We start from the raw sequence: 23,913 nt of genomic DNA on the forward strand, positions 1-23,913 counted from the left end.
ATTTCTTGAACGAATTGCTCTCGCTAGTAGATTTCCATCTCGATCATGCAATGTTAGAAAGTCCTCTCTCATTCCTACATTGCAACCAGATTCAGTAGCTTGTTCAAGGCTGATGATGTTGCTTTTAAGATCTGGGATGTAGTAAACCTCTGCCAATATCTTTTGTTCTCCATTCTTAGTAATAAACAGGATCGATCCTTTTCCTTTAATATCAACTAGTGAATCATTACCGAAGCTTAACTTTCATGTGACTCTTGTGTCAATTTTGCAGAACCATGCTCTGTTTCCTGTCATGTGATTGCTGGCGTCATTGTCAAGATACTAAATTTTGTCTGAACATGTATCAAGTTCTTTTGGCTTCACATTCTTCTCGTTAAGATACACCACCTCGTGCATCAAAAGAGAGTCTGCTTCATGAGTGTCTTCCTCTTCTTTCTCCTGCAGTTCTTGAAGTTTGATTAACTTAAGTAAGCGATCCGGACATTCAGAGGTGTAATGTCCTAGCTTATCACACCGAAAACATGTTATCTTGGTCTTGTCCCTTTGTTGATAGCCATACGCTCTTGATTGATAGCCAAAACGTTCATTACTAAACCTTCTGCGACCTCTTCCACGACTACGACCTGATCCTCTTCCTCTACCTCCATCATAATAAGATTCTTGTATCTGTGGAGCAGTGTTTGTATACATAAGCTTTCTCTGACCCTCGTGTGAAGCAGCGTTTGCATACATAAGCTTGCCCTGACCCTCGTGTGAATCTTCTTCTTCTTGGATTCGTTCTTTGTAGGTTTTTAATCTCCCAACAATGTCTTCAAATGTTGTTGTTTAAAGATCATGAACTTGTTCAAGAGCTGCGATTATATGGATGTATTTTTCTCTTGGTAAGCTCTTGAGGAATTTCTTAACGATCTTTGTTTCTTCAATGGTATCTCCTAAGGATGCTGATTTGTTAGAAATTTCAGAGATTTTTCCCACAAAATCATCAATTGTGTCGGTCTCCTTCATCTTTAATTTATCAAACTCAGTCATCAAGGTATGTACTCGTGCTTCTTTTACTCTTTCAGCGCCAATGTTTCTTGTTTTAATAGCATCCCAGACTGCTTTGGATTTCTCTTGATTCCCAACTTGTAAGAGTAGTGCTTATGGTATGGATTGAAACAGTAGAGCCCTGGCGAGATCATTCTTTTCGACATCATCTGATCTCGGATTAATTGTTTCCAAAACCTTGTTTACCCACAGCATCACCTCTATCTTCATGGATCAAACCGTGTAGTTGGAGCTGTTTAGCATCGGACATTGTAACGATGAATGAGCACCCTCATTTGGTTTATTGGTAGTTGAGGCTAATTCACTCATATCTTCAACCCAACGATTGTTATGTTTTAGCAAGGTCAATTATCAAAATAAACTTGATTGCTTTGATACCAAATCTAGAATTTGAATATCAAGATTAAGATTTATAAAAGCACTTCTTTTATTAGCTTTAAAACTCTCTCAAAACAAAGCCTCTCAATCTCTCTCTCTCAAACTCATACATTATTCTTTATCACAACACCTCTATTTATATAACCCAAAACACCAAAACCAATTCCTAATAGGAAACCTTTTATGCTTAGATAACTCCTAAAAATATTTGATCTTATCCTTCTTAACCATTGCTCGGTTAAGACCTTAACTTATTCCTCAAGTTAATCTTTCAAGCTTATCCAACAGTATTTCGTCGGGTAAAGAGCTGATAATGTCCACACCGTCATCTCCGGTCATTCTGTTTTGGTGGTGATTGCCGGATTTAGAAAAAACTAGTTATATCATAGTTTTAAGTGGACTATACCCAAGTTGGTTATGGACCAATGCCCAAGTTCTAAATCCTTTTATTCAAACAGTCATTTATACACAAACTCTAGCCGGCGGGTACAGTCCAGAGATGAACTATAGAGCAGGGGTTGTTAGGGTTATCATATTAACCACGTGCTGACCTGCAATAACCCACAAGAAAACCGGTATCGCAGTGGGGCGGGCTAAATGCGACCGGTTAGTCTGCATTGACACCCTTAAAACTAACCTTCTTCACCTAGAGAAATTTGGATCAGACCGTAATAAAATCATTGGAAGTCAACTTAATCTTAGTCTAGAGAATCTATTTGTCGTGTAACAAAATTTAGAATACAAAAGACTTTTAAAAGGACGAGAATATGTATTGATTTGGTGAGAGAAGACAAAACAAGTTCCAACACATAGGACAGAACAAGCCATGAAATAACAGACACTTACTTGCGAAGTTAACATATGGATCTGAGTACGAATTATATTACGAAAGTTCCAATTTTTTTTTTGCTTGAGGATAAAGAGTACTAAACTTTAGACAAAAACATAGCAACTTAGAGACAAGAAGCACAATGCCTTTTCTCAACTTCATTTCATCACCATTCCTATACGTCTACTCTTTAAATTCTTAAGAGAAAGACATGACTTGATAAAATTTCCACACATCATTATTCATGAATAAATTATCTCCAACCACACGTATAATGCAATGTTATGCATCTTTCTGTTATAATTCCTTCTTTCAGTCGCTTCTGTTACTTCTTTCTAAACCGATAAATTATAATTCCCTCTTTCAAAAGAGCGGTTTGATCTCGACATGCTATATATTGTCTCTCTTATGAACTCTCCTCTCCATCTTCTTGACAAGCTGGAGCTGTGTTTGCAACATTTCAACATCCGAACTCGTCTCAAACAACTCTTTCTCAATACCTTTGATCACTCATCTTCTTCCAACATTTCCTTGATTCTCTTATTCTTTTCCAACATTTGGTGATTCTAAAAGGCTCTTTTAAAGAGAAGCCAATGAAGTGAAGAGTCAGTTAAACGATCAACATTTGGGCTTTCCCAAGCCTTTTGTCACTTCCTCTCCAATACCAGTTTTTTTTTTTTTTTTTGGGCAAACCCTCTCCAATACCAGTTAAGTTCTTAAGTTTAAGTCATTTGAAATTTGGTATTAGAAAAAAAAAAAACAACAACTAGAATCAAATTTAGTTAAGTAATTGCCTTTAAAAGGCTATAATAATCCTTGCTGGGATCAAGCTGCCACGGAAGCTGACTCAATGTTTCTTGATCCGCCGTGGAACTTTGCGGCGCTCGTGCTTACTTTGCTGTCTAGGCTGAAGGTCTTCAGACATGGCGGATAGAATTTTGAGACTTTTCAAGATCTTAGGAGTGGCTTTCTTCGCAGATTTATAATGGAGGCCGAAAAACTTGTCTTTTTCCAAATCGAACCTCAAATACTCGGTGGAACAGTTCTCTATTAGGTGAAACAGGTGCTTCAAATTATCTACTTGCACTCCATTTACTTTCTTTACCTAATTTCCACCACACATAACGTATTCAGGGAAAATACATTTTCAAGTAACTCTAGAGTGTACGTGAAACTAAGTCTTAAGATTCACTTTTCATAAGTTATGTTTTGAAATAAAGTATAGAGAGTAATCAATAAATACATTACCTGCAAATCTTCAAAAATATCGAGTCCTGAATTGATATCATCCTCTAAAATCTGTACCAGGACCCAAAATCTTAGCTCTCGAAATTAACACGTTTAGAAATTAATGCGGAAAAGCATAACGAACCTGAGAAATAATTACTATCTGTTCACTGGCTTTTGTTGGCATCTTTTCTAAAGCACATTCGGAAACATAAGAACTATCAATGTATGGTTGAGTTAGAGGTACAAAAACAAGACCCCCGAATATATAGTAACTTGGAGGCTTGTCAAAATGATTCACTGGAACTAGCGGTTGCACCTGCATACATATTTCAAACCCGTAAAAATCCTTCACATTACATATTATGTGTTTTTACAAAATGTCAACGTCCATCATTTTTTATTTATTTGGGAAAAAAATTATTTAAAAAGGGAACGAGACATCTTACAGGTTTTAGACTTATATTGAACTCATGCTCTTTTCCTTCTCTTAAGACTTTAAATAACGCTGTGTCACTTGATTTCTTCATAGAAACCAAATGCTTGAAACTTATTCGTTCCTGTTTACGAAGAGGAACTGTACACATGCATGCATGGGAAAATTTGGTAAATTGGTTGCACATGAAAGAAAACAATTATAGTGTAGGACTAGCTATTTACCTCTACTATCATTTCCTATGGGAACACCATCAATTGCGAGAATAACATCATATTTTTTCAGAACATTGTGAGCATCTGCAAGCGGGTTTATTTGGTTTACGAGAATCCCTGTCATTTCTTTGCTCATCTGTAAGCAGTCACGGGTTTGGGCATGCTCCATAGTTTGATATGATAAATTTATTGAGCAGAAACTAACATGTTGACCACTTTCTTCTACACCATTTAAAAAATGCCTAATGACTGGAGTTGGAATTATGTAGCTGCAAAAGAAAAACATAAGCTAGTAAAATAGTAATACTGCAAACACACAAATTTGAAATACAAGCTTATTTATCATGTTCAGAGAAATAAGACTTTCATAGCAATATAGATTTTGGTTGAACAAAAAAAAAGCAATATAGATTTTAAAATCTGCTACCCAACAACTTATAGCAAGATTTAATTTCTGTTTTTAACTCACCCTATATTATCAGACGACCAAAGGCTTTCAAATGCTACACCAGCGACTTTGTTTCCCATGATCACCGGACCACCACTGTTTCCAGAATTGATAGCTGCATCTATCTGTATTTTCAATAGCTCCGTGGAGCTGTGACTGTATTTTCTCAGTTCAACTCTAGACACAACACCTTTTGTAACGGATATACTATCACCACCTGCATTTGAGCACGTTCGTTGTAAATAGTTTCTACGTAATGCATTGCATGATATTATCCTTTTTCTCAAGATCATTCTTAATTCAAAGTATGATTGATTTTTAAAGAAACATGTTACGTTGCTAACCAATCTTGGTATGATATTCAAAAATTTACCAATGAAAACATAACTAATTCGTAGTCATTAAAAAATTGAAATACCTTCCGGATAGCCAACGACGGCCACAGAATCCATTTGGCAGGGTATGTCTCCAAGCTCTAAAACATTCAGACCTTCCCAAAATTCTTCGCTATCGATCTCCAAGATGGCCAAATCACATTCATGACCAATCGCTAGAACTTTTGCTTTGTACTTTGTGGGTGAACCATGCTTTCGGACTTTAACGGATGTGTGATCAGCCACTACATGAGCATTCGTAAGGATCTTCTTTCCTGAGATTACAAATCCTACAACCATTCCAAGCTAAGTATGTAAGCCAAACCAAAATTTCCAACACTTTTATTGGAAAAAAAAAAAGATTCCTATAGCTACTAGACTAAAATTAATGTGAGTTTTAATATATGAATAAAGTTATCAATACCAGAGCCGGTGCATTCACTCTGCATACTAATCTGCCAAGGTTGAAAAATTCTTGGCTTGCTAAAGACGGTGAACACCTTCACCACCGAGTTGAAGGCCAAATCAATGGCAGAAGGAGTCGTCTTTTCTGTATCATCCACACTAGATACTTCTTTCCCTGGAAAAAACTTATTCTTCCAATCTTGAACGATGCTAAAGACCGGGAAGTTCTTCCGCACCAAGTTCAACTTATTTTCTTTAGCTTCAGCATACGATGGTGCAGCATGAGAAGAAAATAAGCGAAAATTAGAAGGTGGACAGCAGGAAATTGCGGTCTTCCGGGCTGCATTGCCGTGAAGAAGAAGGAATCCATGAACAGAAGCGCTCGAGCAGCTGCGAAGCCAGGACACGGTACGAACACAGAGGAACGACATTAGAGAAGTTTATAGTTGATGGTTTTGAGGGTTAAGAAGATTAGGTTTTTAACTTACACCAATAGGTTATCTATATATATTACTCCAATTACCAAAAAAGGAAAGAAATAAATTCGTTAAATAGAACATGTGCTTTGCAAAAAAAAAAAAACTCTTTTTTCTCTCTCGTCTTCTAAACCTAAAACCAGTGGCGGCCATAAATTTTTCAGATCTGAAACCGGAGTGCGGTGGCTTCTCTAGCACCGGCTCCGGTCTCCCCGTTTTCTTTCCTTCATGTTTTGCTTTAGTTTCCTTTTAAGTTATGGGAAGTTTATGGCCTTCGATTGGGGATTCTATCAGTTAAATCGTTTTGTGCTCTAGGGTACAGTGTTTTAATTTGAGGAAGTGGTCGAGCGGCTCAGTTCTGCTTGGTTTGTAGCTTTTGCGAGGAGGATGGTGCTGGATCTGAGATCGACGGAAACAAGCCATTGTTCGCCTGCTCACAACCCAGATTTGTCTCTCGCTCTTGTGCTTCAGTTTGTTTGGATGCCGCTTTGTGTTGGTTTGTGGGTGCTTTGTAGGAAGTCTTCACTTCGCCATTGTTTTTCTCACTCATCCTTTTTGCCTGGTTTTACTTATTAGGTCCCTTTTAGTTCGTCTCAGTTCTAAGTAGAGGTTCTTTTGTGTGAAGTTTATACTTGGCTCTCTGCTTCAGATCCTTCTACTATTAGGTGGAAGTTGCTGGTGATGGTAACCTCTGTAGATGAGTGTCGCTTCTGCTTCTGAATTTGAAGCTCATCGAACTGGTTTTGTTTTGCTCCTTGTCTGGAGGATGTCGGTTTGCATGCTATGGCTTCTATCTAGGCGTTCATTGACGTTTCAATCGCCGCATCTAAAAGTGTATTGAAGTTCTGTATTGGACTTTTGCTTGTCAGTTTATGAAATTTGTTTTCTGGTTTGGAGAGATCATCTCTCATTGTGATAGGAAGAAGCAGTTGTTGTTGATCGATGCTTTGGCCGTGGGCTACATTGGTACAACTCATTCGCAGAAACTTCAGAAGATATGATCGATTTGCTTGTTTAGACATAGTGTTTGTCTTCGTTATTATTGGTATTTTGCCTCTGTTCTTAGTTGTTGGGTTCGGTCTATTTCGTTTTTGGCCTTCAATATCTCTATTTAGTATTATAAGTTGTTTCCGAGGATTTATCCATTGTCCGTCCGCTTTAGACTCCCTCTTTTGGGCTTTAGACTCCGGGGATATCTTTGTTTTCCGCCGGCTTAAGATGTATTTCACCATGTATCATTTCAAGTTTAATCAATAACATCAGATGACAAAAAAAAAAAAAAAAAAAACATGTGCTTTGCTTCCTTTTATAAAAATGTAAAGTTTTCAAATTCCACACCATAACTTCCTAATGATAAACTCTTTGGTGGGAGATTTGATTCCAGATGAAAAGCTATGAACTTCCTTATTTTTATTAGTTACTTTATGGGCATGCATATTTTTTCCTTGCTTATAGTATATATATAGGTCATATATTTAAATTTATAGGGAAACTGCAAAATAATGGATGCTTTTTTTTTTTAAGTTTGTCCATATGTATTAAAATTGCTGTTGAAAAAAAAAAGTTGCCGAAAACATATGCCTGAATTCATCTCTTGTGCCCTATACCAGAAATTCATTTCTGCATTACCCCCACTTATTCTCACTACCCTTTTTTTAATGAAAGGACAAAACAGCCTTAACGTAATGTCCATAGTTTATTATTATTGAATTTAATCCTCTATATATTAAAAGATGTGTCATCACTTGAGAGCTCTGTCTCTAATTTATTATTTGCTTTTAATATTTTATAATATTACGTAAACTTGTCACTGTTATTTTTCTTTGTCAACTGCCACTGCTATTCAATTTATTTATATACACAATATTTTGCTCCTATAAATTCTAAAATTGGTAAATATTATTCAAAAATTGATAAATATTATCCTCTACATATTTTCAAAATTGAATCAATTTCACTAAGTATTGTAATATAATAATATAACTATATTATAAGATGTAAAAAAAATATGAATGTAAAACCATATCTTCAGAAATATAAATAATGTTACTTTTCAAATAATTTATAAAGCTCTAATGGTGAAAACATCGAAGATCATTTGAAACTGGCTTAACGTTTATTCTTTTGCTAAAAACAATACCTAAATTTGTCCAAAAAAAATCTAATGATCACCAATTAAAATGACATGAATATATTTTTTAATTTGGATAACGATGTAGTTAAAAATTATATATAAATATGTAGTTATAGTGTTTTTACATAAATCTTAAAATTTAGAAGATCCTGTCCAATAAAAATGAAAAAAAAAATAATATTATACTACTAGTTGAGACACATTTAGTTATTTAGCCTTATTTTGATTTATTATTTACAGCTATATGCCATTGTGTTTTTAACAAAAAAAAAAAACAAATGTATTATTCTTAAAAACTTTATCACATAACTTTATTAATATAAATTAAGTTTAAGCTTTAAATATATTTTATATATTAGAAAAATAATTTATTGAAATGCATGTGTGTTATCCACGGATTTCATGAATTCAAGCGAGACATATGCAAAGATATTTTGCGGCTACAAATATTTAAATCCGTTGCGGGATGGTTTAGCGGACGGGTTTGACCGGGTTAACAATTTTATTAAAATTATTTGGTTCATGAAAAATTAGTTTTTGTGGTTTTTATCTGATTTGATAGTTTAAGATTTTGATAAAAATCTAACCAATCACTAATTCGGTTCACATTCGATCCAGATCTGTCATCATGTCAATCAATCTAAAATTTATGGTAAAACGGTTTATATTTTAAACTTTTATAAACTTGATGAATTAAAACCAATATAAGTTTGTATTATAAATGTTATACTAAATATATATATATTTACAAATGTAATATCTCAAACAAAAATTTCACCCCGTACAATAGCACGGGTTATTACCTAGTGGTTTATTATTGAAATTCAAAATTAACTGTAGACTTCCTACCAAAAAAAAATTAACTGTAGACTTTAATTCAAATTCCTAGGTAAAACTATTTTTATATTTAAATTCCGTATGTTTTGATTTCAAAACTGATGACAACTTCTAATCTTTTATAGATTTACAAATCAACAAACAAATTAACGTCCCTAATGATGAAGAAGAGCATCCAAATGCCAAAATATATTGTAGTTTAGACATAAATATATAATGAAAACCTTTTTTTTTTAAAAGAAAGGTTTTAAATATTTTAAAATTTAGAATATTCAGCTTTATTTTTAATTATATTTATTTGGTATTTTGCTCGAGAAATAAACATCACTTTAAAGAGAACTTGGAAATAAATATCTCGAGAAATAAAATTTAGAACTTTTGCTCGAGAGCAAATATCACTTTAAAGAGAACTTCTAGATAACATTAAGAGAATAGGGAGATTTACTCAGATATATTCCAAATTAGGTATTATTACCAGAACCAACAAATATTTTTTTTGTTACTAGGATATTTCGGGTATTTTTAAAATACTCAGTGTGCCCTTGTTTTATGTTACAGGAAAAAACATAATTACAAAAATGTCATTGCCACATCAGACGCTACTTAAGAAATCGCTGACGTGTATTAAATAACTCAGCCGTAACGTGTTACAGAGGTAATCACGGCTGAGTTACAGTTCAGTTCCGGCTGATTTATAGAAAAAATATTTGAGTAAGAGTGGACGGCTGACTTAGAGTATAACTCAGCCAAGCGTTACGGCTGACTTAATGAAATCTGGCTGAATAATGCTATAACTCAGCCGTCCTTACGGCTGAGTTTTCACCAAATGGTTGAGTTGTCAAAATTTTGGCTGAGTTATCACTACGACACGGCTGAATTAACTTTTTACGGCTGGCTGAGTTATGAACAACGGCTGACTTATGAGATGTCGTTACGGCTGAGTTATGGTTAAACACTATAACTCAGCCGTCATAAGCTGACTTATCGGACAACTCGGCCATTTTACGGCTGACTTAGTAGCAAAAGATTAATTACTAGAATATCATTCAGTTACGGCTGACTTATTAAACGATATGGCTGAGTTATAAATTTTCAGTTGATTAAGCGGCTGAATTTGGCAGCTATTTTTTTGCTTTTTAATTACTGTAATAGTATTCATGTTGCAGCTGAGTTATAATCTTGTTTGATGGCTGATTTAATTAGGCTGATTTACATGTTCGTTTGGTGGCTGACTTGCCACTTCGAACGCATCATCCATGTCATCATCTTCTCCGGAAATACGAAACGTCGTTTCGACTTCCATCTTCTTCACCTGGTTCAAAAGTGAAGTTCTTTACCTTCTTCTTCACCTTGTTCTTTACCTTGTTCTTCACCTTGTTCTTCACTTCTTAATTTTCCTCATTCTTATTAATTTTCTTTATTCTTCTTCATTTTCTTTCATGGATCCAGTTCCGGTAATTGTTGTTTTTGGTAATTGGGTAAAGAAACACAAATATGTATTTAACACCGATGATAGAGGGTGTAGAGTTGTGTAGATAGATGCGGAAACAACGCACGACAAGCTTGTGAAGCTTGTTCTCGATGATTACGGATTGAACGCGAGGAAGGATGAAACGGCTAATAAGTCAGCCACGAAGCATTATAACTCAGCCGTCATATGAATCTAAGAGACCTTTCGTTTTCCCTTAAGTATTATAACTCAGCCGTCAAGTAATAAAATTCAGTTGTTTACTTTTATTTCTTGTTATAAGTCAGCCACGAAACATTTTAACTCAGCCGTCATATGAATCTATGAGACATTTCGGTTTTCCTTAAGTATTATAACTCAGCCGTGAAATAATATAAATCGGACGTTTACTTTCAGCTTATTTATTGTTATAAGTCAGCCACCAAGCATTATAACTCAGCCGTCATATGAATCTATGAGACATTTCGGTTTTCCTTAAGTATTATAACTCAGCCGTGAAATAATATAAATCAGACGTTCACTGTCAATAATGACGTGAAATCGTTTGCTGATGTGTATTTTTTTTTAATATTTTGAGAATTAAAAATAAAAAAAATTAACCTAAGGGGTAAATTGTAATTACACTCACAGCACTAATATCTGAATAAACCAACTTTTGGAGTACATCTAAGTAATTCTTTCAAGAGAATATCGTAAAATATTGAAAGACTAAAAAAATTATTTAGTTTAAGTCTATACGATAATAATATATAACTGTCATCAATCGTTGTTTTGTAAGGAAGTGTAATAATCGTCTCAATCAGTAATTTGAACCCAGTTGTATAGCGGTAACCTCCCAACCGTATAAACCATTGTCACCAGTGTTTTCCATTAAAAACTCCATGAACGAACTCATGAGTTTCGGCTCAAACGAAGTCAGGAAGACCAAATTTTTCGGTTTCAAGCATTGAGCTGGATCACGGCCTTGCAGATTCAAATAGCTTTTAATATGACTATCCTGTAAAACATAAAATGTTTAATGCAAACTTAGATCTTAAAGATTCTTTCTCAATATACACTAGAAAAGAAAAAAAAATAACTCATGGGAAGAATACATACCGGTAGTAAGTTGCGGTCCACAATGTTTAGTTTTAGCGTCTTTACTCCAGGTGAGTTTCGTAGCAGCTTTGCTATACCAGGAATGACAGACGGAACAATCGTTGTTTCAAGAGTCAAAACTTCGACTTTCATTGTCGGGAAAGGAACATCAATGACGTTAGCAAGAGATAAAATCTAGCAACAGATAAATGAGAAAATAAGAAGTACACTCTAATGATAAAAGGCGACAAAGGTACTTCTTGGAGCTATTATTCATGTTTTCATAATAATCTACCAAAGACAAAGAAGGATATATATATATATATATATAACCACTATAGTTATTACCTCAAGAATGAGAGCACCAAACGTAAGCTTCTTTACATTCTGAAACTTTTCTAGAATCTTTGGCGCCATCTCTTCAATAAAATTAGTTCCGGTACAGTTATAGAAAAGAAAATCACTGGAACGGTAGATGTTAAAGTAAGCTTCGGTTAAAGAAGAGACATCAACTAAACCACATTGTATCTTAGAGTGCTTCAATCTCAAAAAATGGATATGTGGTGCAACAATCTGCTTTAGTCCCGGACTATCTATATCCAATCTCTTTAACCGCATCGAATGGGTCAGATCAAGACGCTTAACTTTGTGACAGTGATGCAATGTCAAGCTCTCGAGCAGTGGTGAGCAAGAAAGAATCTGAGCTAACGATGTATCAGAGAGTTTGCAAGAACTCAAGGACAAGTTCCTTAACGATGTCCAAGACAAGATATCAGTAGTTTCCGGGTCGACCAAGAGTAGCCTGATGTGCAAGTAAAAGAACAAATCGTAATTAAGAAACTCAAGAGACAGCTTCTCCATGTTGCGCGACCTGGCAAAATCGATCAAGCTGTCAATCTGGTGTGACTTCCTGCTGACGCAGAGATGAATACTCATGATCTTGCGAGCTAAATAGTTAGCTAGGGTTTTGTTTATCGAGTTAGCGTCCGCACTACGGCAATCGATGGAGAGAGAAGGTGTATAAGACCATACATGCTTCCATCGCTTGGACAAGACAGAGGTTCTGATTGCGAACTTGGTCGGAATAAAGGACAAAATCAGTTGTAGAATCTCGTCGGGTAAAGAGCTGATAATGTCCACACCGTCGTCATCTCCGGTCATTCTGTTTTGGTGGTGATCGCCGAATCTATAAAAAAAACTAAGTTATATCATAGTTTTTAGTGGACTATACCCAAGTTGGTTATGGACCAAGGCCCAACTTCTAAATACTTTTAATCCATACACAAACACTAGCCGGCGGGTACAAACTAGGGGGAGATAGGGTTATCATATTGACCACGAGCTGACCTGCAATAACCCACAAGAAAACCGGGATCGGGGCAGGGCGGGATAAATGCAACCGGTTAGTCTGCATTGACAACCTTAAACTAACCTTCTTCACCCAGAGAAATTTTGATCAGACCGTAATAAAATCATTGGAAGTCAACTTAATCTTAATCTAGAGAATCTATTTGTCGTGTAACAAAAATTAGAATACAAAAGACTTTTAAAAGGACGAGAGAGTGTTTTGATTTGGTGAGAGAAGACAAAACAAGTTCCAACACATCGAGAAGTCAAGTGTCTACTTTTCTCAAGTGGAGCTTTCTGTTTTCTGTTTCTTGGCCTTCTCGATAAGAGGTTTCAACTGTTTCTTCTCGGCAAGAAGTTTGAGGAAGTTGAACAAAAACGGAATGTAGTTATGCTTCCTCCTAATGTTTTCTGTTCTCCATTTCATGAACTTCTCTTCCTCCATCACAATCTTCTCACTCACAGCCTCAATCCCAATGCTCACCTCACCAATCAACGCGTCTGCTTCGCTTTTGTCCATACCAGTAGCCTGCTGCAACAGCTGTTCCCTCTGCCTTTGTAGCTCCTTGAGTTCCGCCGTGTAGATATCCTTCCTGTTTTTAATGACAGCCAAAAGATTGAATCNAAAACAAGTTCCAACACATCGAGAAGTCAAGTGTCTACTTTTCTCAAGTGGAGCTTTCTGTTTTCTGTTTCTTGGCCTTCTCGATAAGAGGTTTCAACTGTTTCTTCTCGGCAAGAAGTTTGAGGAAGTTGAACAAAAACGGAATGTAGTTATGCTTCCTCCTAATGTTTTCTGTTCTCCATTTCATGAACTTCTCTTCCTCCATCACAATCTTATCACTCACAGCCTCAATCCCAATGCTCACCTCACCAATCAACGCGTCTGCTTCGCTTTTGTCCATACCAGTAGCCTGCTGCAACAGCTGTTCCCTCTGCCTTTGTAGCTCCTTGAGTTCCGCCGTGTAGATATCCTTCCTGTTTTTAATGACAGCCAAAAGATTGAATCTAATCTCGCTCTGTGAGTACCTCTCAATCCGTTCTTGGATCACTGGTTGAACCATTTGCAGCCACTCGATACCACTTTGGTCTCCGGTGCATGGACCAAGGCTGATAGGTCCTTCCTTGAGCCCATCAAGCTCGTACAAGACTCCATCCACAGGTATGTAGCTTATGAAATGGTATACATCATCGTCTTTTGTAGCAGCTTTCTGTTCCTCCGGGACGAATGGCTCAGGCCTTGCGAAACTGTTGTGAGCAGTCCGAATCGCCTCACTGTTATTGATAGCCAAACCCTTAAGATCGGATGGAAAGTTCTTGCTGAATTCTTTCAGCGCTGATAGTTCAGGCCCGATGTCAACCTCTGGAGAGTTCAAGAGGATAGCCAGAATTGCTTGGGTTGCACAAGCATTGTTAATGACCTACAAAATTGGAATTTTGAGACAAAAAAAAAATTGAAAAGGTAATATTATTACTCAAATGCTTATGCTTGTGTTATCGACACGAACCTGATTTGCGAAAAATAAGTTAGAAACTTGATCTTGGATTGTTGGACGGTCATCTTTTTCCCCAGCTTGCCATTTGAAAAGAAAGATCAGACCATATACAGGCCTACAAGGAAGCCACAGGGTCATCAAGAAGGGCATAGATATAACAGACAAGTAAAAAATCTAACTCAAAGACTTTGGGGTCTGACTCAAAAGAATAATATTATTTCTGCTGCAACCAAAAAAAAAGGAGTCCAGAAACTTCACAAGGGAATAAATAGTCATGGATGCAACTACTCACCTGAGGTTATTGAGAGAATCTAGATCCAGCGAATACAATTCTTCAACCTACGGAGAAAAAGAATAAAAATCAAAAGGAAGTAATATAAACTGATGCTAAAAATCATAGCAACATCCAATTTCATCTGTTGAGGATGCATTTGGACATGAAAAAGGGACGAGTAGGGATATCAGTATAGGACAGAACAAGCCATGAAATAACAGACACTTACTTGAGAAGGTAACTAAAGGACCTGAGTAAGAAAAATATTACAAACGTTTCGATATTTTTGCTTCAGAATAAAGGAGTACTAAACTTTAGACAAAAACATAGCAACTTAGAGACAAGAAGCACAATGCCTTTTCTCAACATCATTTCTTCACCATTCCTATACGTCTACTCCTTAAATTCTTAAAAGACAGACATGACTTGATAATGTTTCCACACATCATGAATAAATTATCACCAACCACACATATCATGAATAAATTATCACCAACCACACATATAATGCAATGTTTTGCATATCTCTATATACCCCAAAAATGAGAGCTAAACTGGAGGCAATATTACCTGCACTCCTTTGACTTGCATTTGTTGAATAAGCTCCGTAAATACACCTGAAATTGCATAAATATATACATAAATATAAGCAAAAATACAAAGATGCAACAATCAAGCATACATATGACGTTACCATTATGAAAGACTAACAAGAGCCCACCACAGAATATAACCAGAAACAGACTAAAGAAAGTAACAGTATGTAAAAAAACCCTTCAACAGATGTACACCAAATACCAATATCTTCTTTACTAAATGAACCCAAATATCATCCAAGCCGGATATGAACTCTTCAACAGATACAGCTAAAATAACCTTAAACACTTGAATAAAACTCCAGAATCTGGAGATAATCTTCCATGTTTACAAAACCCACACAACACAGACCCCTTCAGATATTCCCACAACTACTCACATCACTAGGAACACAGATTGCACAAATTTGCATCAAACAAACAAGGATATAACATTCTAAAGTTCGAATTAACAACTTCAACGCAGTGAGAATCAATTCAAGCAAAAACCCAACCCCAAAACCCATAAAAAGTAATAAAAACATTAAGGAGACACCAACGTACCAGGATCCGACTCAATCGTACACCAAGACATGACGAAACAACCTGTAAAAATCACGAAGCGATCGCTATATATGAGCAGCGCAACAATACACGGAAAGAGTAGAAGCCTGATACAAGCTCAGAAGGAATATTCGGAGGAGAAAGATGAATGAACTTACTGGTTAGCTAAAGGAAACGAATCGCCTTTGAACCTTTGCTCTAATCGAACTGGAGAGATTTGGGATGCTCGAGATCGCTTTCTGTGAATCCAATTTGGGAATTAGGGTTTAAGTTAGCCNATTTTTTTTTTTTTTTTTTTTTTTTTTTTTTTTTTAAATAGTCGCTTTGTCGTGCACTCGTGTTTGTTTTCCGGGTTTAGTCTGGTTTGTGTGGCTCGTGCCATTGTGGGTTCGTAATATTATCGTTGGACCTTTTTTCATATAATTTGAAAACACACAAAAATACAATAATAAATTCTTCTTAGGTTACGACAAAAATAAAAATACAAAAACAGAGTTAATTTTTCCAACAATTATTGGCAAATAATTTTTTTCTTCAAAATGTCGAATAAGAAAACCACAATAAAAATCTTTTTTTTTTTTTGTGGGTTACGATATAAAATATAAAGTTAATTTGTCCAATAGCCAGAATTTGTATGTTCATTGATATATTTGTATTACTTCTTTCAATTTAATGAAGAATGAAGGTGTTAAAAAACTAGAAAAAAAAAAAAAAAAAAAATTAGTTGGCTAATTTGCGAAATGCTCATTACGTTGATCGATAGCTTAGTTTTGGTTCGGTGATATACAACTTCGTAGGGTAGGTTTGGCTAAGTATTTTTTTTCAGTTTTCTACGTTTTCAAAATCTTGATAAATCAGAATTTGTGTGACCACAATGGACCGCAAACGTGTGCATTGTGACAGGTGGTCAAGCCGGAGTACAACTGGTGGAAAACAAAGACCAGTTCGTGTTCAATGCGATGGGACAAACTCAAGTTCTAAAAGGTTCCACATGGATTTTTTGGTTGTCAAAAACCGCTTGTTAAACAGATGTGACATAAGTGGCGTCTGGAGTAATGGAACAAGAAGCCAAGCAGATAATGCTCTCAGTCAACAAGTGACAATTAGAAGCAAATAACGGCCATGACGCCTTCATCAGGACAGTAACTAAAAGCATTTAAGTACTAGTCGTTGCCAACTTCCACAAAGCTTCAACGTCAAAATACGTACAACACTACTACATGAAACATAATAAGAGGTTTATCCAGGTTACATGGTAATAGGGAATGAAGATAACTTCTTTCAACCGAGGAAATCTTTCATTGGATCCTCATGGTGAACTCTCTTCATCCTGTAAGCTTCCATCTCTTCCGGAGTCACCTGCAATGAGATAACAGATTTTGATTAAATAAATCTCCACTAAATCAAGAACATGAATCAACAGAATCTTAAGGTTGATTCGTTAGATCATTACATCGTTGTTGTATTTGACATTGTACTTGCGTTTCCTTTCATCTTTTTCTTCCCTCCTACTGAGATCCTCCTGCACAACAAGAACATAAGCAAGTGCGTTAGAGAAATCTCCAGGTCAGAGATACGTTTTTCCAAGAGAAATTTTTTTTGAGTGAAACTATGGCTTCTTACCTTTTTAAGAGCATTAGCAAGTGCCTCCTCGTTCAATTCCAAATCTTCAGGAATATCAGTTCCCCATGAGGCCATTCTCTTCTCTTCAACCTTTTTTGGGCTCTCTGATCACCAAAATACAAGACCAATGTTACATGTTTTAAAACTTAAAACAACTTCACAAAACATATATAGAAATGGGAGGTCATTAGACATTCATCAAGAGTAATTAGTCCATCCAATGCAACACCAAAACATAAGAAGTTGGAATAATAAATAGAGTCTATACACACCTTCAGAGGCTTCTTTGCGAGCAATATTAGCTTTCATCAGATCAAGGGCAGCCTCTGCAGCTTCGATTCCAGCGGAACCCGTGCAGTAACTATTGCGAATCGTCTGTTGGCAACATTTGTATCCCCATTGATGATCTTTCCAATATGAGCCCCAGACACTAGTGTGATTGTTAGCATGAACATCTTCTTCATATTTACTCTTTGGCAATATCACCTCCTGTACACGACAACACCATATTAAGAATGATATATAATTCACACAAAAAGCAAACTTATCATAAGCTGTTCATATCACAATAAGATTCACCAGGTAATAACTCAAGGAAACCATCAAAAACCGTACCTGTCCCTTAATAATCCTCCCAGCTCGGTCATACTCAACCTGTCTTTCGCTCTGCCCAAGCAAAAGCTCCATTGGAATTTCATCTTTTGTAGCTGCATTCCCGTACTTGTCCATGATTGTGTCCTTTGTCTGAGATTTCAGTTTGTCCTTTGCAACCTGAAAGCTCTTATAGAGCAATTCAGCTTGGGAGGGAGCAGCTTGCATATGCATGTCTTGTCCCTTGTCAAATGCTTCCCATGAATGGATGTTTAGCTGTTTAAACTCCAAAGCTTGGCCACTGTTTCTATACTGGTTATCTCCCTGGATAGATGACAAGGAGAAAAAAATGGTAGTTATGTAAATATCATCAAAATATAAGATACAACCACATGATCCATGATGATGAGCAACTTACCAGATAAAATTTGTCATTTGGATCCGCATCTGGAAGTGGGTCTTCACGCATGGATCGAGTTTTAGGGTCATAATGAGCTGAGTTGACGTCAAGGTTCAACAAGTATTTTGCAGTATCTTCTCTAATACGCAGATTCCTGAAATTAAGAGAAGGTCACACCATTAGTGCATCAAGTAAAACATTCAAGCCAAGTAAACGGTAAACCTCTGCAATGGAGATGAGATATTTCGTAGATGAAGAATAATGACTAGTCCATACCTTACAGTTCCTGTGCTACCACCCCCAGTTGTTCGAACACGCTTTTCAACCTTTGCAAAATCCATCTGCCTGCTCTCATCAACCTTGGCTTCATCAACCCTTAAGTCATCTTCTTCTTCATCCCCATCACTGGCTGCATCATCACCTTTTTCGTTATTGTTCTTTTCCTCAAGTTTCTTCAGTTGCTGCTCCTTCAGGTACTTCTTTCGTGCATCCTCTTTTGCTTCATAAAGATCTATCACACGATGGTATGTTGAAGGATCATAACCATTCCATCGATCCCTCTTGCCATCGTAGTCAAGTTCAAAACTCTCAATTTTCTCATCTGGTGCGATGTTCTTGTCTGTGTATTTTGCCCCAACCTTACGAGGCCTATCCATACAAGCTTTTGCAGTATGCGTCATTGCACCACAGCTTCAAAATAAGACAGGCCAAATTAGAGAGTGAATAAATTAAAACAAACACAAGTATTTCTATCTCTCAAAATAGCCAATTTTTCAAAATTTCAAAGTCAGAGAAATAACATGTTGGGCACAAGAATGTCAAAACGATCAAACGAATAAACATTCGAAGGGACTGAATCATAAAACTAATAACAGAAGTCATAGAAACAGACAGAAAAAAGAGGGAAGGACATACTTTTGACACGCTCCCTTCCGGTATTTTTCGGCTTGAAAGATCTTTGCACCTCTGTCATACCATGACTTAGTGTAATTAGGATCACTCTTCCATTTCCTTTGATGCTTCAAACTCTGTCAAAACCAACCAATAAAAAGAGTATTCAGTGTGAATGTTCAAACAAGACAATTAAGAGAAGCAAGTGAAACCAAAGAAGAATTTAGCTTACCGGTTTTTCAGAATTAAGATACCATGGAGCAGATGACATATACTGCGGGATATGAGGATTAATTTCCTTTCCATCCTCATCTACCTCAGCTGGAGCAAGCCCGGCTTTACGAGCCTCCTCTAATTCAATTTGCTTCCTATGATCTTCCCTAGACTTGAAAGCAACTGCAAAATTCCCAAGATTACACGTCAGAAAACATTCAAAACTGACTATACAATTAACTCTGCAGAATTCAGCCAAATAACAAACATCAGTACAATAAATAGGCCTATATACCATACTGTATCCCACAGATAGATAGAAGGAAAAAAAACCAAAAAAAACAAAACTAAAACTGAAGTAAGAACCAAATCAATAAGAAACGTTAGCTTTTAAATCAGACTCTTAGCTTAAGCATGACCGAAAGGACCACTTAACTAAAACTAAAACAGAGAGAACCCATGATCCGTCAACTTCCAAGACATACAGTATCTTACAGAAGGATGAGGTAATTTGCAAAATACCATGTAAACTAACCTAATAACAACAAAAGATGTTACAGCTTAAATCAGTGACTCTAAATATCCCAAGAATCAGTAGAACTTTATGAACATGGATTACTAACAGCAAACAAAACCGCCCAAAGATCAAATCAATAAGAATAGCAAAACTTTTTTTTTTTGTTTTGTTCAAAAAGAATAGCAAAAGTTAATCACTCTTTAGAATGAGTGAACTGGATCTCACCAAAACAGAGAGAACCCATGATACAAAAACTTCCATAACAGTAAGAAAAACGATCACTAACAAAGAACCCAAATCAAACTCTAATGTACCACAATTTGGAACTAAACATAACTAAAAACCAAAACAGAGCGAACTAATGATACACCAACCCCAAAAACAGTAAGAAACCTAAATTCACAACTAAAAAAATTACGCAAGTAAAAACCAGAACAAGGCAAATCGAGAAATTGAAGGAATCGATCACAAACAAAAAAAAAAAAAAATGGGGAAAAATGGAATCAGAGATTCAGTAAGTATCACAAAATGAATCAAATGAAAAGCAAAAACAGAGATAGATAGAGAACTCGATGATACGGCAACTTCCAAAACAGAAAGAACCCTAATTTCATGACAAAAATTACGAAAGTAGGCTTTCAGAATCGAGATTCTTAAGCGCCAAAGGGAAATTAAAAGCCAAATCGAGAGAACAGTTAAAGTAAATCAGAAGAAAAATCAAAGGATTTTTGGTACCTGAAGCCGTCGCCATGATTATACAATACGATCGTTAAGCTTTCGACTCTTCTCTGAGGCGAAAATCTAAAGGAACGAAAGAAGAAAAGGTTACGGCTTTTATGGTTAAAATCAGGTGATATTATTGAATGTGTAATCAATATGGGCCGTTATAAGGCCCATATAGCGGCCCGTTTATTAGCAAACACATTTTTCTTTTATTATAGAGACCCAAACAAAACTTCTACTTTATGCAGCGTTTTGAAGTTCAGTCAGACAAACCGGACTCAACCATGACCGGATGCATCGAGTTTGTTTTTGACAAAAAACCGGGATATAGTTAAATCGGTTTAAGGAAACTACATCAACCCTTGCAAAAATCCTGATCCAGAAAAACAATGGATTTTACGATACCGTAAAATTTGAACGAGAAGTCGTGTCAGCCACTTATTTGTTCTCCAACTAAATCAAGATTTTGGACACGAGGAATGCATTCATGGATTGTTAGTAATATTGGCTAATATGATTTTTCATATTTTTTAATCACAGATTCAGTTTACTTAGTTTCTTTTGTTTGTGATTATAGGATTTCTTAGGTCTTTATATCTTTATCTGATAGCTAGTTAGGCTCATATATTAATTGTTTCTCATATTCACAAGAAGCATCCTCCTCCTCAAGTCCTTTAAAAAGATAAATCATATTCCTACCTTCCTAGTCCTAGTAGCCATAAACTCTCGTTGCTCTACTTCATTTTCATATTATAGCAAATCATGTTCAACAAAGGTTCGATGAAGTCAATCACAAGCCATTCTAAACAAAATTTAGTTAATTCAAACTTCATAATTTGACGTCATGAATGGTTATTCTTAGTTTTTAAATAGATTTTTTTTTCAACCAATATTAATTAAAACAAAATTGTATGATCTCCGAGTGTAGAGTGGACAAACTTCTGATCGTTTCCTCAGAAGCATCACCATCTCAGGCCTGAGTCAGGATTTGTATCTCTCCATTAACTGTCATTTTAGCATCGGGTTACAGTTTTTAAATAGTTTTTATATTATAATTTTTAGATTACAATTTTAATATTTTCCGCTGTCATCATCCTATGTCACCGGCGTAATATTCATCGCCGGCATTTATCATAACCTCCAATATTTTTTAAAATCCATCTTTTCTTCTTTGTGAAAATAAGTTTGAATTGCAGTAATTGGAATTCCAAAACCCAATTATACATTTTTTATATACTTGATAGAAGAAGTTGGTCAGGACCGGGGTCCTAGGGCTGCTGTGGCCTAAAGCATTTTTATGTATTATTTTATAAAAATAGAAAAACCTACTAAAACTGCCCATTTGGAGCATCGAAACCATGACATGGGGCTGTTCCCCATACAACACAACCAACTCAGCTAAGAAATATTTATGCCAAAATGCTTACAAAACCAGAATATATTATGTGGCCTAAAGCACATGCTTTAGCTGTTTTAGGGGTGGGCCGGGCCTGAAGTTGGTAATATATTAAAAATTATATTCATTTATCTATTATAATTTTATTTTTAGAATGGACGTTATTTACATATATCATTAATATATAAATCTAATTCAAAAATGATTATATATTATTATTAATCATATATTATCAATTAAATCAATGTGAAAGAAAACTGAAAATACAAAATAGTATAACTAAAGGTTAATTTGGTAATTTTGTTTTCTAATCACACTCAAGCTGCATCTCAATCGCTCTGCCATTCAAAAATTTAATATAATTGCATCGCATCCGAGTCAGATTTCCATTCATAATTTTACCTAATCGCATTGCTCTCAAATCGGACAATTTGGTGCTATGTGAAAACAACATGTAGGCTCTAAGGTACACATACTACACATGAACGTGAATGTGTCAGAAACTATCATATTTTCAGAAAGTTTTTTGGTTTTTCTTTGAAAATGAGATAAAAAATTTAAAAACTAAATTCCCTACTTTTTAGGGAAACCAATTTTGTAAGATCATAAATGGCTAGCTATGAAATAGTCTTTTGGAAAATTAAAACCAAAATAGTACTTCAAATCTAATAAACATGCAAGGTCTTAGGTAGACTATTTCCAATAGTTGCCTCTATATTTTCCTCTAAATATAGAAATTTCTAAAAATAGAGTAGATATTTACCTGAATGGTTACCTTAATTTCTTACTCTAAAATAAATATTTTAAGTATATTTGATTTTTTATTTATTTTTATTAATTTCTAAGATAAATTTTTACTTGTAAAATGTATAAATTCTATCCACTTATTTTATTTTTAACAAAAAAAAATCAACAAAATTATAATATTATATCTTTTCATAATGGTTTCAGAAACGTGAGATTCTTTTCTTTTCTTTTTGTCATAATTGTTAGTTTGTCTGATAGTAGATTGAGAAACGTGAGAATCTTACTATCAATTCATCTATAAATAGCATCTTTCATTTTTTTCCATTCAACCATTCCAAAATTTTATAGACACATCTTCACCTTCTCTTATTTTCTTAACAATAGAATGTCTGGTTCTCGTTCTTCTGGATATTCTAAAGAAGAAGATAACTTTTTATGTCAAGTCTATCTAGAAATTTCTCAAGATCCAGTCACGGGTCATTACCAATCATCCGATCATTTTTGGGATCGTGTGGTGAAAGCTTTCGAGAACGGAAAAAATGCAACTTGGATTGAACGTTCGAAAAAATCTCTCCAATGTCGATTTCAAAATATTGAGAGAGCAACAAAAAAACTAAATGCATGCATCAAACAATGTGAAAACAAACGTCAAAGTGGTGCTTCAAGTGATGATATTGTGAGTACTTTATATGATTTTCAATTAATTTATTGTTGTTTGACTATTAATTTTTTTAATTTTAAAATTATATGTAGTTCAATCAAGCGAAAGAAATGCTAATGCAAGATTCAGGATTCAAATCTGGTTGGAAATTTGATCATGTATGGAATGTTATTAAAGACATTAAAAAGATTAAAGATGGTGTCATCCCAGCTAGAAAGATACCAACATCTTTAGAGTCAAAAAATCTTACCCCTGATTCCGTTACACTAGTGTCTCCAAGTTTGTCTTCATTTGCTCTTAATTTAGATGAAGAAAATGACAGAAGTGGCGGATCTTCATCTCAACGACCAAGTGGGGTGAAAAAATTAAAACTGAAAAGAAAAAATGATGATCGAACATCAACTATTATCAAGACTTTAAAAGAAGGGAACAAACAACTTTTGAAGCAACTTAAGAAGACAACTGAACAAAGACAACAATATTTGGAGCTTCAAAGTGAGAATTTAGCATTGAAAAAACTTAAAGTAGAAAACAAAATTTTATA

The 23,913-nt window shown here is 35.3% G+C and overlaps 3 protein-coding genes across 5 annotated transcripts; all 3 read right to left on the reverse strand.

Annotated features, from left to right (window-relative positions):
* On the reverse strand, nucleotides 3,102–5,790 carry LOC104787270 (putative protease Do-like 3, mitochondrial). Its single transcript, XM_010512811.1, has 9 exons — nucleotides 5,606–5,790; nucleotides 5,379–5,569; nucleotides 4,999–5,244; nucleotides 4,602–4,797; nucleotides 4,142–4,401; nucleotides 3,931–4,058; nucleotides 3,627–3,800; nucleotides 3,503–3,553; nucleotides 3,102–3,359 (listed from the first exon to the last, which is right to left on the reverse strand). The coding sequence occupies exons 1-9, from the start codon at nucleotides 5,788–5,790 to the stop codon at nucleotides 3,102–3,104; spliced, it is 1,689 nt and encodes a 562-aa protein (XP_010511113.1).
* LOC104787272 (ubiquitin carboxyl-terminal hydrolase 2) lies at nucleotides 12,816–15,906 on the reverse strand. 3 transcript variants are annotated; one of them, XM_010512812.2, is made up of 7 exons: nucleotides 15,766–15,906; nucleotides 15,608–15,649; nucleotides 15,039–15,085; nucleotides 14,487–14,533; nucleotides 14,207–14,309; nucleotides 13,677–14,119; nucleotides 12,816–13,291 (listed from the first exon to the last, which is right to left on the reverse strand). In XM_010512812.2, the coding sequence occupies exons 2-7, from the start codon at nucleotides 15,636–15,638 to the stop codon at nucleotides 12,982–12,984; spliced, it is 981 nt and encodes a 326-aa protein (XP_010511114.1). In that variant the 5' UTR covers nucleotides 15,639–15,649; nucleotides 15,766–15,906; the 3' UTR covers nucleotides 12,816–12,981. The 3 variants fall into 3 exon arrangements, with proteins under 3 accessions (XP_010511114.1, XP_019101528.1, XP_019101527.1); XM_019245983.1 differs by having other exon boundaries at nucleotides 12,816–12,955; nucleotides 13,341–14,119; XM_019245982.1 differs by having other exon boundaries at nucleotides 12,816–12,946; nucleotides 13,332–14,119.
* On the reverse strand, nucleotides 16,711–20,649 carry LOC104787273 (pre-mRNA-splicing factor SLU7-A). The gene is made up of 10 exons (XM_010512813.2): nucleotides 20,578–20,649; nucleotides 19,345–19,508; nucleotides 19,137–19,249; nucleotides 18,498–18,911; nucleotides 18,240–18,375; nucleotides 17,846–18,145; nucleotides 17,503–17,719; nucleotides 17,231–17,334; nucleotides 17,061–17,129; nucleotides 16,711–16,966 (listed from the first exon to the last, which is right to left on the reverse strand). The coding sequence occupies exons 1-10, from the start codon at nucleotides 20,591–20,593 to the stop codon at nucleotides 16,889–16,891; spliced, it is 1,611 nt and encodes a 536-aa protein (XP_010511115.1). The 5' UTR covers nucleotides 20,594–20,649; the 3' UTR covers nucleotides 16,711–16,888.

Source organism: Camelina sativa, chromosome 5, assembly GCF_000633955.1.
Source record: "Camelina sativa cultivar DH55 chromosome 5, Cs, whole genome shotgun sequence".
Classification (NCBI taxonomy): Eukaryota; Viridiplantae; Streptophyta; class Magnoliopsida; order Brassicales; family Brassicaceae; genus Camelina; species Camelina sativa.